This window comes from Typopeltis vanoorti, chromosome 16 (assembly GCF_054136105.1).
Source record: "Typopeltis vanoorti isolate ZY-2024b chromosome 16, IOZ_Tvanoo_1.0, whole genome shotgun sequence".
Classification (NCBI taxonomy): Eukaryota; Metazoa; Arthropoda; class Arachnida; order Uropygi; family Thelyphonidae; genus Typopeltis; species Typopeltis vanoorti.
Genome location: NC_143564.1, coordinates 27,597,854 through 27,611,952, shown reverse-complemented (window position 1 = coordinate 27,611,952; position 14,099 = coordinate 27,597,854). Strand labels below are relative to the sequence as shown.

Here is a 14,099-nt window from a genome sequence, read left to right as displayed (position 1 = left end):
AAACACAAAGCAAAGAAGCATTCCAAAAATATCTGGTTTGAGCATTGAACATTTAGTTTGAGGTTTAATAAAATTGTGGTAATATTGTATAATGTTACAATTCAAATTGAGAAGAATTTACTAAATATATAACCTGTCTCAGGAAAAAAAAATGAAACATGATTAAGTTGAGATATTGAAATTTAATCCTGGTGTATTAAAAAATATAATTAATGCATTAAATCAATAAAATAAGAGATCTAAAAGATACATTAACTTACTGTAATGACTGTTGGAATCCAATAGCAGGAGCATGATTAAAAAATAAATAAAATATATTAAATATTGAAGAGAATTTTTTTTTTATCTCAAAAATAAAAAAATTGTCATTTTAAAGCAGAAAATCATTTAGTGCCAACATTTCATCTTTATAGGAATTTATATCTGCAAATAATGAGCATGCATCAGAAAAAGAACTTGACTGACATTGACTGAAGTGAAGCCATTAGCACTGCCTTCACTTCAACTTATATGAAATTGACAATTTCTATATAAAAGTAGACTAGTCAAAGATACTTTATGTATGAACTTTGCATACAGTTCGGTAGAGAATTAAAATAAGAACATAGTTAGTGTTCAAGTATAATTATACTTTGTAACCAAGCAGAAAAATATGTTTCCTGCTCAAATGGCAGTTGAGCCTTCTAGTTCCTCTTGCTATCCTAAAAATGAAAATTTCATCTATTGCCATCCTATACGACCCTTTCCAAAGTTGGAAGGTCTGTAAAAGTACTCCATTTTGCATAGTTTGTTAAACAAGGGAAGAATTCCTTCAATGAGTAAGACTAATTTTTCCCACTCATTCAGCAAACCATACAAAAAAAAAAAAAAAAAAAAAAAAAAAAAAAAAAAAAAAAATGTATTATCGCCATAAAACTGTGGATAGTATTATTGGTCAGTGAGAGAAGGTCATTCATACATATAAGAAAGAGGGTAGGCATTAGAACAGAGCTTGGAGAACTCCTGCAGTGGTGGTAAAGCTTTAAGATAGTCATCCAGAGTGACACCCAGGATTAATGGCCAATGAGGGGTTATTTATATACAGGAGAAAGAAAATACAGAAGAGTCAGCTCTGAGGCACTCTTGCACTGATGATGATGATGCATGAAAATAAGAAGCCGTTCACAATGGTACTCGGTAATCAGAGAGAAAGCTGGGTTATCCAATAACACAGAGTGAAAGGTAAACCAAAGAATGGGAATTTCTGAGAAGCTACTGGTTTCATAAGAACTTTCCAGGCAGATGTCCAATTTTGGGTAATGTAGGATGAGATTTATGGATCTGGAATGGCATAATCCATACTGCGCTTATTAATTGGTAGGCAAAGATGGACTGCTGATGAACATAATGTTGGAAAGGATAAAGGTGATGGTTTATCAGCTTCCCTGCAAGTCAAATTGTCTTGAATTTTACAAAACAGGCAAGCAATCATGGAAATATAATTAGAATCTCTATTTAAGGATTTGTTAATCCAATGCTAATCTCAAAAATCATATGACAAAGCTTATATTTATAGTGTGAATACACAGTTTATATCTTAGTAACAAATCATTTCTAACATCCTTAGAATTAAAGGATGTTAGAAATGAAAATATCATCATCAAATTCCTGCTATTTACCCTCAAGGGGTGTACAGGATATGATAGTACCACATGAAAAATTTACATCATTACTAACTTCCTATCTACAATTTTCTTCCAGATCAGTCTGTTATTTGTCAAGACTCCAATATTATCAATCTTATATTTCTGTCCTCTAAGGTACTTTGTACCGTATCAATCCACCTATATCTTGGTCTTCCTTTGGGTCGTTTTCCTGCCAACCTGGCAGAGAACACTTGTTTTGCCAATCTTTCCTCACCCATTCTGTTTAAATGACCATACCACCTGAGATTAGCTCTGCTAACGCATTTATCTTTCCTAATCAAGTTCTTTCCTAATAGTCTCGTTTTTAACATGATATTGCCATTGATGCCTTTTGTTCAAGGCTCTAATCTTTCCCAGGATTCTCATATCTGTGGACTCTAGTCTTTGGACAAGTGTTTTACTTCTGACCCAACTCTCAGATCCATAAGTTAAAACTGGTTTGAACACCGCCTCGTATACAGCGTGTTCCGATTTAGTGTTCCGACTAATTTCTCTCTTATTCCATATGAATTTATTCAGTTGACTTCCTACTATAAGCTTTATTGATTCTGTTGTCTATTTCCATATTTAATTTACCATCTTCACTAAAAATCGTGCCTAAGTAGCTGAAATGTTTTAATTGTTCCACAGGTTCTCCGTTCACAATCCAGTTGACATTTTCAACAATTCTGCCTATTTTCATTGTCTTTGTCTTTTTATTGCTGACCTTTATACCATATCTATTACAACAGTTATTCAATTTAGTCGAGGAATCTTACAGACTCGTAACAGATTTATTGATAAGTATAACATCGTCTGCATAAAGCAAAGTGCTGACATTAACATCTCCAATTTTGATATCATGTTTAATACCACTTTCATTCATAATGTGATCCATATAGATAATGTACATCCTTATTTCACACCAGATTTAACATTAAATCATATTCCTGAACTTTCATCAATTCTAGCTGCTGACTTACAACTCAAATAAAGACTAAGTATTGCTTGATATAATGCTCCATTGACACCATATAACTGTAGCATATTCAATAGGTTCTCTCTTGGCACCTTATCATATGCCTTTTCCAGATCTACAAAATTCAAATAGACATCTTTATTATATTCCTATGATTTCTCCACTATTTGTCGTAAAGTGAAGATCTGATCCTGACAGTCTCTATTTGGCAGGAATCTAGCTTGTTCTTCACCAAGCTTTTCTTCTACAATTCTTCTCAACCGTTTCTCAAGTATACTTGCATGTATCTTACCAGGAACACTCAGTAGGGAAATACCTCTGTAATTCTCACATTCAGTTTAATTTCCCTTTTTATATATGGTTACTATGAGAGCTCTACTCCATTCATCGGGAATTCGTCCCTCTGTAGAGGTCTTCTGAACTATGCAGTGCAGTCACTGCAAGACTTTTATACCACAATATTTCAGCATTTCTGGTCGAATATCATCTACTCCTGCTGCCTCTCCACATTTCAAGCCTTTAATGGCTTTTTCTACTTCAAGTATGGATATGTATTCCTGACTGCATGCCTGGTCAGTGTTTTTTACCACTGTGCTGTCATCACTGCTTGTTTCATTTAGCAGTTTTTCATAGTAATTACTCCATGCTTCAAGGATATATTTTTCTCCTGTTTTCATATCACCTTTATCATCTCTAACTATTTTTACAGTATTCGTTCCTCCATTTCTAAGTTTCTTCAACAACCTCCAAAATATTTTGCCACCTTCTTGATATTTATATTCTATGTTCTTGCAAAAGTCCTCCTATGACTTTTGCTTAGCTAGCTTTACATAGTGTTTAGCTTTCTTACAGTTGTCTCTATATTCTCTAAGAGCAAAAACTGACTTATTTGCCAGGAACTTTTGATATGCTTTCTTCTTTTCCTTCACTGCCTCTTTAACTTCCTGTGTCCACCATAGAGTTCTGATTTTTCTATCCTTGCAGACAACCTCACTACATGCCTCTCTGGTTAAATCAATCAAGGTTTTCTTCAAGGCTTGTCACTGAATTTCTAATGTTTGGTTCCTGTTCTCAAACTCTTTCATTTTTTCTTCAATAATCTTTATGTATTTTAGTCTACAGTTCATATCTGAGAACTGCTTAACTTTAATTTGTTTTAATACTTTCTTACATGTTACTCTTTTCAATATGAAATTCAATTTTATCCTTCTCAAGACTAAACAGCAATTACTTCCAATTTCAAATTCTCTGTACACTCTGGTGTCCTGCATAAGGGAGAAAACATCACTATCAACAATAACATAGTCAACGAGACTTTTCTTATTTCTTGCCTCTTTTCTCCATGTGAATTTGTGCACATTTTTATGGTGTTAGTAATAACCAGTCCATGTCCTGAGCAGAAATCCAACAAATATTTGCCATTATTATTAGTTTTGCTCTTTTCTCAAAATTTTCCCAAAATATTTTTGTATGTCTCACAATCATTTCCTACTCTGCTATTTAGATCCCCAACAAGGACCAACTTTTCCTTTTTCATTGTTTCAGCTGCTTTTTCTAAAACCTGAAAAAATTCCTCCACTTCTACCTTAGTAGAACCTTCTGTGGGATCATAGGCACAAATTAGTCTCATTATCCAATTCCCCATTCTTATATTTGGCCATATCACTCTACTTGAGACTGCCTGCCATTCAAGATTAGCCTCGTATTTAGTGTTGAATACAATGGCTACTTCTTCTTTTCATTGCCTGAATATAACATTTTGTATTTATTGCTCAGAAAGATCTCACCAGTTTTGGTCTTTTTTGTTTCAGTCACCCCTATTATGTCGATTTGGTACTTATCTAATTCCTCAGCTAGCTCCAATTCTTTGCCATTCAGGCTTCTTATGTTGATAGTACCGATCTTTAACTCTGGTAATGTTGAGTTGGGGGTGTTTTTTCAGATTTGTTCCAGTAGCTGACTTTTCACTGTTCACCCTGGTTCCCTGGTGAAAACAAAGGGAATTTTTTTTAACTCGGCAATGCCCCAGCCGGCATGAAATTTTGTCATGTTGTACCATCATTTTGTAATTTCGTTTAAGCCAATAACAATTACAATTTGGTCGGCTAAATCCCAAATTGTTAGCCCATCCTCATTCGTTCAGTATCCGGATAGATACTCAACAGAGTGCACCATGAGATGGTGAGGATTGGACATTAGGTCAGAAGCCCAGGTCAATTCTCTGCATTCCTTTAAAGGCTATATGGAGGTTTCCTCTCAGTTATACAGCTTTGACTCTTAAGCACCCTGAAATGAAAATATACATAACATTAAATAACTTTAATTAATACTTCCAATATTTTGGTAATGTTACATTACCATCTTCAAGGAACATAAAAATTAATGAAATGTGCACAGCACTGAGCAAAAAATGGCTGAAGAAAACAACTGAAGTCAGTCCTAAAGGGCACCACCTAGTGGGCCAAATTGGGTATTAATCTTGGCTGATGTTCTAAGAATGCAAGCCTCCCATATTTGGGGTAGTCTCATGCACCCAAATTTATTGAGGTTTGGGGAGTTTTTTTAAGGCTGAGACTGATTCTAAGAATAACTTCTCATATTTAAACTTGCTGCAGTGTAGTAAGGAAGCAAAAGTAAGGTAAAGTAAAATACGTTGGACTTTCTTCCAACGTATTTTATGGCAGGTGTCCAAGGTATGGTCAGCAAGTCCTGAGTGGCTATAACGGTGGAAACGGATATAATTCTTATGTTTAGATATCCTGCTATTAGCAGTGCTGCCTGTTTGGCCATAGGAAGACCGTTTACAACTACAAGGGACCTGGTATTTCCAAGTAGGTCTAGAGGAAGTGGCTGGTCCTTGGGAGAGCAGATAAGAGATGCCAATTTTTGATAAGGTTTGTAACAAATTGTAGTCATATTTTTTAAAGATTTTTATTAACTTTTCAGAAGTACCACAAATATAAGGAATAGTGACAGATTTAGAGTGGTTCTTGTTGAGGAAGGGGGGTTGGGTTAACTGGTTTTAATATTTTTTGGATTTTATGGGGGTTATATCCATTGGCTACAAAGGTGTTAAGAATATGAATAAGTTTAGTAGTACGGGCACTGTTATCTGAACTGATTAATTTTGCCCTGTTATATCGGGTTTTTATAATTCCATATTGTTGGGGGGGGGGGTGAATGCATCTACCTGTATGTGTAGGTTGTAAACTGAGAAAGCCAGGGATCAATTAGGCTGACGTATAATCATAAAATCCAAAAAATATTAAAACCAGTTAACCCCCCTCCTTCCACAACAAGGACTACTCTAAATCTTTCACTATTCCTTATATTCATGGTACTTCTGAAAAGTTAACAAAAATCTTTAAAAAATATGACTCGACAACTTGTTACAAACCTGATCAAAAATTGGCATCTCTTATCTGCTCTCCCAAGGACCAGCCACTTCCTCTAGACCTACTTGGAGTTGTAAACGGTCTTACTATGGCCAAACAGGCAGGCGGCCTGCTAATATCAGTATATCTGAATATAAGAATTATATCTGTTTCCACTGTTATAGCCACTCAGGACTTGCTGACCATGCCTTGGACACCTGCCATAAAATATGTTGGAAGAAAGCTTCCTTACTACACTGCAGCAAGTTTAAATATGAGAGATCATTCTTAGAATCAGTCTCAGCCTTAAAAATCTCCCCAAACCTCAATAAATTTAGGTGCATGAGACCACCCCAAATATGGGAGGCTTGCATTCTTAGAACATCAACCCAAACAGCCAAGATTAATACCCAATTTGGCCCACTAGGTGGCACCCTTTAGGACTGACTTCAGTTGTTTTCTTCAGCCAGTTTTTGCTCAGTGTCAGTGCCTGCATGCACATTTCATTAATTTTTATGTTCCTCTGAAGATGGTAATGTAACATTACCGATATATTGGAAGTATTAATTAAAGTTATTTAGTTAATATAATAATATACTTTGTTCTTTCCTTAAAATTAACAGTTATGTATCACCAATGTATAAGCTTATCTACAAGAATACATTACACACACACACACACACACACACACACACACACACACACACACACACACACACACAAAGTATTTTAGGATTATTTCTGTACCTAATATTTACTTTAAACAATACTAGTTTCTTGAAACCTTAAAATCTCATTAAATTCACTTCTCTTAGTCTTATAAATAAGACAATTGTAATAATAATAAAAATAATTAATATGAATATACAAATATAATTATTTACATAAAGTTTGTTTAAAAAGATTCTATAACAGATACACTTTTTCTCTCTCACATTTACCATGCACACACACACATTTAAGTTTAATTTCAGAAATAAGAAAAAAAATATATTATGGTTTTTCTAACAAAAACATAGAAACCAAGTTCCCATAGTAATCCTCTCTAGGAGTAAAAACTTTGGTTTTCCAATACATTTAATACAATCAGTTACAAAATGAGAATTTCAATGAAATTTCATTCTGATTCAAAGTTTTAACATTCTTCTCAAATTATTCCTTTTCTTTAAACTGAAAGAAAGAAATATTCTTATTGTAATCAGTAGATTTCAGTGTAAGGACTTTATTAGAAATTACCCTGGCTTTAGAAGAAAACTTATGAACTTTGTTGGCTTTATAGTTTTCTACACAATTCTTTCATAGTGATGAAATTATTTCTCTTTTCCACCTGAATATGGTTTCGTCTTTGTGTGCAGTATTAGAAGAAAACAACTTTGAAATAAATAAGACATTCTGTCTTCAATTTTAACTAACAATTGAAACAAACACAGGATGAAGATGACAAATATTAGACAAAATCACTTTTTCCAAACTTTACTACAGTTTTATCCTTTCAAGCAATATTAGCGGTCTTCTAGATTTTTATCTACTGATGGTCACTAACTATTTTGAAGAAAATATTTTCAGAAAAATCTATTCTCTAATTCCATTCCCCTTAACTTTTTATTCTCTGCTCTCTAAAGGAACTCACATTCTCATTCTAATCTCCACAACAACAAAACCAAAACAACCTCAACTGTTTCTACTACTTGCACTGCTTCCTCACTGTGTGCACATACAGCACTTTCCTGTGAATAGGAAAAGCAACATGTAAAATAAATTTTACATGTTGGATCCTGGATAACACAACTGTAGTAGCAATAAAAACTTTATACAAATATGATTATTTACATAACTTGTTTAAAAAATTTCATAATTGGATCGTGGGATGCACTTCATCCCAGGATCCAATTCACCTTAGAAGAAGTAAATAAACAATTAGCCTTTTGAGATATTCTAATTCTTCATCAACCAGATGGTAGCCTATATTTTTCAGTTTTTCAATAAAAAACTCATACAAGCTGTTATATCCATGCTGAATCTCATCACCATCCAAGTCAAAAGGCTGGAACTACTGAGACTTTAGTACACAGTACCTATTCTTTGTGTTCTTCATAAAACTTTTTCAGAAAGAATTAAGACATTAATTCCACCTTTTTCTCTAATGGCTTTAAGAATGCTTTCATGAAAAAAGCTTAACAGTTATGCTATCTATACCACTTCAAATACAGCAGAAATAAATTGTATTCCAATCCCTTATGTGCATGATGGCATTGGTGAATTCATAGCACCAATTTTAAAACCAGCGAATCTTTTTGTCGCCTTTCGCCCAATCAGAGAAATCTCCACCCTTCTTGCTTCTCTTTAAGGACAAGTTTCCTCTCTCAGTTATCCAGATGTCTACCAGATTCCTTGCTCTTAGAACACTAGTCTTATATTAAATACCATGAGCCTGAACAGCCTTTACTTGTGAAGCATGCTATCAACACTAAAGAGAGTTGTCGTTTCCTCATAAAACAGCTTTATAAAGAAACATGTGAAACTTTACTTCACTTAAACAGATCTGATGGTCTACATCTATCCCCTTTGTGGGAGACAGAAAAAGGTTAGCTGATTTTAAAAGTACTAACTTGATTTTATCTATATATATATATATATATATATATATATATATATATATATATATATAATGTTTTTTTAATAAATTAAGAAATTATTGAACTTTTATTGTTATCTTACAAGTTACTGCTCTTTAGAATTGCTTGTTATTGTTTAATTGACATTCTGTGATCTTGTACTGACAATGCTTATATTTGGGAAAAAAGTCTATATTAATAAACTTTTTTATGAGAATTTTCCTCCGTTTTTATAATTCTTTTCAAAACCACAAACAACTTCAACAGCTGTTTCTGCTACTTGCACTGCTTTCTCACTATCTGCATGTATACACACACTTTAACTACCAGTTAAACTTAACAGCACTCTCCTTGTAATGGATACGACAAAGCAACATGTAAAATAAATGTTGAGGCAAGAAAAACAGTGCTATTATAGTTTCAGCCAATTTAAGTAAAAGAATGACAATTTCTTGATATATGTTGGTTAAATTTAAGTGCACTTCTTGAACTTGAAACTATCCCCCTCCATTTTCAGTAAAGTAAATTCCTCCATTTACAGTGATGTAATTACTGTAAATGGAGTGATAATGCACAAGAGTGCTAAAGGCATGTGTAACAGCATTAGCAGTGCTTTTAATTAGTTGTTCAACTTGTGCAAACAACAGCACTTTACTAATGAGTGGAAGGAAACCAAGATCATTTGATTATACTTAGGTGCAGCTGGAAAGGAAGCAACTGATTAATTACAAGTAAGTCAATGTCTCTGGATGGACAATAAGGTTTTGGATTCTAATTAGAATTACATCCAGAGGATGACAGATAACCTTAACTCTACAGATCAGAGGTCAGCAATCTTTTCACTAAAAAGGACACTCCGAATGGCTAGCTTATGACAAAAGACACTTTACATTAATTCTGCTGGAGGGGAAAGTTGTAAGCTTAAAGTACGTTCAATACATATTTATTTTAAATGAATATATTAATACAAAATTCTATTTGTATAAGTCCCGTAGCTGGATCTATCCTCTTCTTCCCCTACTTTGAGGAAGAAGAGGATAGTCATTTCTATAAGGCCTTATCAGCCAACTGTTTTTATTTTATGACCTTTATGCTATTAGAGTGGTCGAGGGCTATGGAGTCTTTCTATTTGTGGCCTATATCTATGTCCCCCCTCTGTAAACCTCTACTATAATTCTACTCTATTCTACTATAATCTACTCTTTCCCCTTCAATATACCTTATGGGTTTATTGAAGGGGAAATCCTCTTCCTACGGGTTTAAATTTGGAAGAAGGCTAGTCACCTGACATGGAGAACATTATTCTACTTTTAAGTCGACAGAGAAAGGTAATCGGAATGAATCTATGGAAAATGACCCTGGAATGAAAAAAGGTAACACAAAAATGTAAACAACAAAATATTACACAAATAGAAAACTGGAACGTAAGAGGAATAGAATTAGACCACATATTATGAAATTTTCGAATAGCAGTAATCACTGAAACAAAAAAAAAATAAAATAAAATAAAAAAATAAAAGGAACCATGAAAACTGAAAATTTTAATGTAATATATATAGTGGAGTTGACAGAGACCAAAAAGCACAAGCAGGTGTTATGATTTGGATTTGCAATTCCCTTTCAAAATAGTTAAAACATATTTTGTAATCAGTTACAAAATATATATAATAAAATAAATAAAAATGATTTGTATTAGCAGGACACTTAAATGCAAGAATTGGAAACATGAAAATTAATAATAATATAGGAATATATGGAGAACATACTAAACAGGAATGAGAAAAAAATTGATCGACTTTGCAGTTTATAATAACCTTAAAATAATGAATTCTTTCTATAAACATAAAGACATACATAAATATACTCAAGGAAGCAAAAGGATGGAAATCAATATTAGATTATTTTATCTTAAATGAAAAAGATAAAGTTCTCTTTAGATATTAGAGTTCACAAAGGATATGAAATAAGTAGTGACCACTTCTTCGCTAAAATAAAATTAAGATTGCCACCAAAATGGCTTACAAATAACAAAAACAGGAAGAAAATTTTAAACATTTGTTAATAAAACTAGATTATTAAATGACACAAATACATAATGGCTATATGAACAAAGAAATAACCAATATTTACATAAAATAAATGCAAGAATTGGATTTGCCATTCTTCAAGAAATAGAAGAAATGCCATTCAATTTCTTCATTTCTTCGAAATGAAGAAATAGAATGGCTTAATATAAAAACGATATTAAATACAGCAGCAAATGAAAGCTTAGGAAATACCAAAAAATTTCAATAAAAAGAAAAAACCGAAGTTATGGGATGATGAAATCGAAGAAATAATCAAAATGAAAAAAGAAGCCTATTATAAATGGTTATGCAGTAAAATATTAGAAGATGAAACAGAATATAAAAGAATAAGAGCCATAGCTAAAAGAGAAGTCAGAAAAAGACAGAATCATGGAACGACTTTGTTTCTAATTTAGAACATGATTTATATAAAATAAGATCCAATGTATATAAGATTTTATTAGTATTATTATTGTGACACCTCCAGGGAGTCCATAGACTCATCGAGAAAGGGCTCTACTCTACAACTCTGTCTCCACCAATTACAATGAACCACAACTACACCAGCACCATCTACCACTCACCACCACCACTAATATTTTCACAGACAATCGCACACATCCATACCCATGGGAGGATTTGAACCTGCAGCCTTTTGGCTGGAAAGTAGATACGCTAACCACTCAGCCAACCAGGCTGGTCAGAATTTTGAAATACTTATTAAGTACAGATACTAAAGAAATCATAAAATTAAATACCAAATTGAAATTAGAAGAATTTCTATACAGAATTGTGGACGGATAAATATTTTTAAAAAGATAACTAGCAAACATTTAATGAAAATGAAAAGGAAATAATTAAAGAATTAGAAATCAGCCTGAAAGAAACAAGAAATGGGAAATGACCTGGAGAAGATAAGTTAGGTTCAGAATTATATAAATATGCAGGAATAAGGTTCAAAGAAAGACTCCTATTTTTAAATAAAATCTATTCAACTAGTAACCCCCCCACACACAATAGAATGTAAAAAAAGCAACTGTGATCCCTATCTTTAAAAAAGGTAGTAGAGAACACCCTAAAAACTACAGAGGTATAAGTATTCAAATTAAACATAAAAACTTATTGTTTAATACTGACCATATAAAAATATTTTAACATTCTTTGCCAACCAGTTTCGCTAGCAAACTGTCTAGCTTTTTCAAGGCGTTGACGGAAAAGTATAAAAAATACTAGTAAATGCAAATTGAAAGGAACATTAAAAACGTTGTAAACACTCTAGTAGCTAAGGTTGCACGTTCACATGACAGAGACTGAGTGGACTTATTGTTCTTAATCATTATCACGTATGCGTGTTTGTTGTAAACACATAATGTGATTACTAGCTAGCTGTAGTTCAGATGGATTTAGAGAGAGAGAGGATGAGGTTTTTCTATGAACTGTTCAGAACAGTACCCTGGTTTCTGTTGAGGTTTCCGCCAGTTTTTAACACTACTGCGGCTTCCTTGAATAAACGATGTCTATAATCGTCATCTAAATATGGCATGGAACTATTCTGCCACTCTATTGCGTGGTTAGACATACAGAAATGATGTGCTAAGCAGGAAGAAATACTTCTGTTGTGGTTTACATCACCAGCATGCTCTCTCTGTCTGATCTCCAAACTCTGTGAAGTTTGTCCGATGTAGGCGAGACCACAGGAGCAAGGAATGTAATATACTCCTGGATATTTGTAGAATGGCACCTTGTCTTAATGTCCATTTTATTCACAGACTGAAATCTCACTAATAGCCAAAACCATTATCACAAAATGGATACTCTCCGAACATCATCAAAAAATTTCTATACGGTGATAACCCCAAACAAGAAGAACCAAACTCTCAGCACATTTCTACTGTAGTGATTCCCTTCATCAAGTCAATTTCTTATCAAATAGCCAGAATACTAAAAGCCTATAACATTAAAGTGATCTTCAAACCAACCACATGCATCAAACTTTTAGGATCACCAAAAGACAAGGTGCCATTCTACAAATATCCAGGAGTATATTACATTCCTTGCTCGTGTGGTCTCGCCTACATCGGGCAAACTTCACGGAGTTTGGAGATCAGACAGAGAGAGCACGCTGGTCATGTAAACCACATGATAGAGTGGCAAAATAGCTCCATGCCATATTTAGATGACGATTATAGACATCGTTTATTCAAGGAAGCCGCAGTAGTGTTAAAAACTGGTGGAAACCTCAACAGAAACCAGGGTACTATTCTTAACAGTTCATGGAAAAACCTCATCCTCTCTCTAAATCCATCTGAACTACAGCTAGCTAGTAATCACATTATGCGTTTACAACAAACATACATGCGTGATAATGATTAAGAACAATAAGTCCACTCAGTCTCTATCACCCGAACGTGCAACCATAGCTACTAGAGTGTTTACGTTTTTAATGTTCCTTTCAATTTGCATTTACTAGTATTTTTTTATACTTTTCCATCAACGCCTTGAAAAAGCTAGACAGTTTGCTAGTGAAACTGGTAGGCAAAGAATGTTAAAATATTTGTATATGGTCAGTATTAAACAATAAGTTTTTTATGCTTGAGGTATAAGTATACTAAATTCCTGTTACAAAATATATAGCAGAATTTTAAATCTGCTAATAAAATTATTCAAATTAAGTGGATATTGAATCCAAGATTATTTCAAAGCCGAATAGAGAAACAAGTTTCATGCCGAATATAGAAACTATAAAAGTTTTGGCGGAACCAAGCGTAAGCAAACCTTTCATGACAGGGACAACTCATAATAAAGGTGGAGTAAGCTCTGATCACTATCCTTAGTATTTCCCATAATGTAAAACACATCTCCTAGTGGACATGTATGATGTTATACATTATGGGGGGAAGGGGTCACTACCAGAACTGGTTTTGACCTTTGTTGAGGTATCGTCAGTGGGAGTCAAACTAAGGTGTAAATACTCAGGTTGAAGTGATGCAGAACTTATACTTTACCATACAAGTTGCATGGTAAAGTATAAGTTCTGCATAACAAAAGGCACATAACAAAAGGCACCAAGAATTACTGAAAAAAGAGAGCCAAAAGCTTCATTTCGGCGATACAAAGTTATTCAAATTAAGTGGATATTGAATCCGACATTATTTCAAAGCCGAATAGAGAAACTACAAGAGTTTCATGGCGATATAGAAACTATAAAAGTTTTTTTGGTGGATCCAAAAGTAAGCAAACCTTTCATGACACGGGCAACTCGTAGTAGAGGTGGTGTAAGCTCTGATCACTATCCTTAGTATTTCTCATAATGTAAAACATCTCCTAGCGGACATGTATGATGTTATGCATTATGGGGGGGGTCACTATCCAGACTGGTTTCAACCTCAATAAAGGTCGAA

At 33.6% G+C, this 14,099-nt stretch overlaps 1 protein-coding gene across 1 annotated transcript in view; it reads right to left on the bottom strand.

Annotated features, from left to right (window-relative positions):
- The window catches only part of LOC150097905 (phosphatidylinositol transfer protein alpha isoform-like), a 193,685-nt gene that overhangs the window by 76,922 nt on the left and 102,664 nt on the right, over window positions 1-14,099 (bottom strand). Inside the window, exon 5 of the mRNA XM_090406086.1 lies at window positions 261-268. Coding sequence (XP_090262212.1) covers window positions 261-268 — 8 coding nt within the window. The remainder of the gene's footprint in view (window positions 1-260; window positions 269-14,099) is intronic.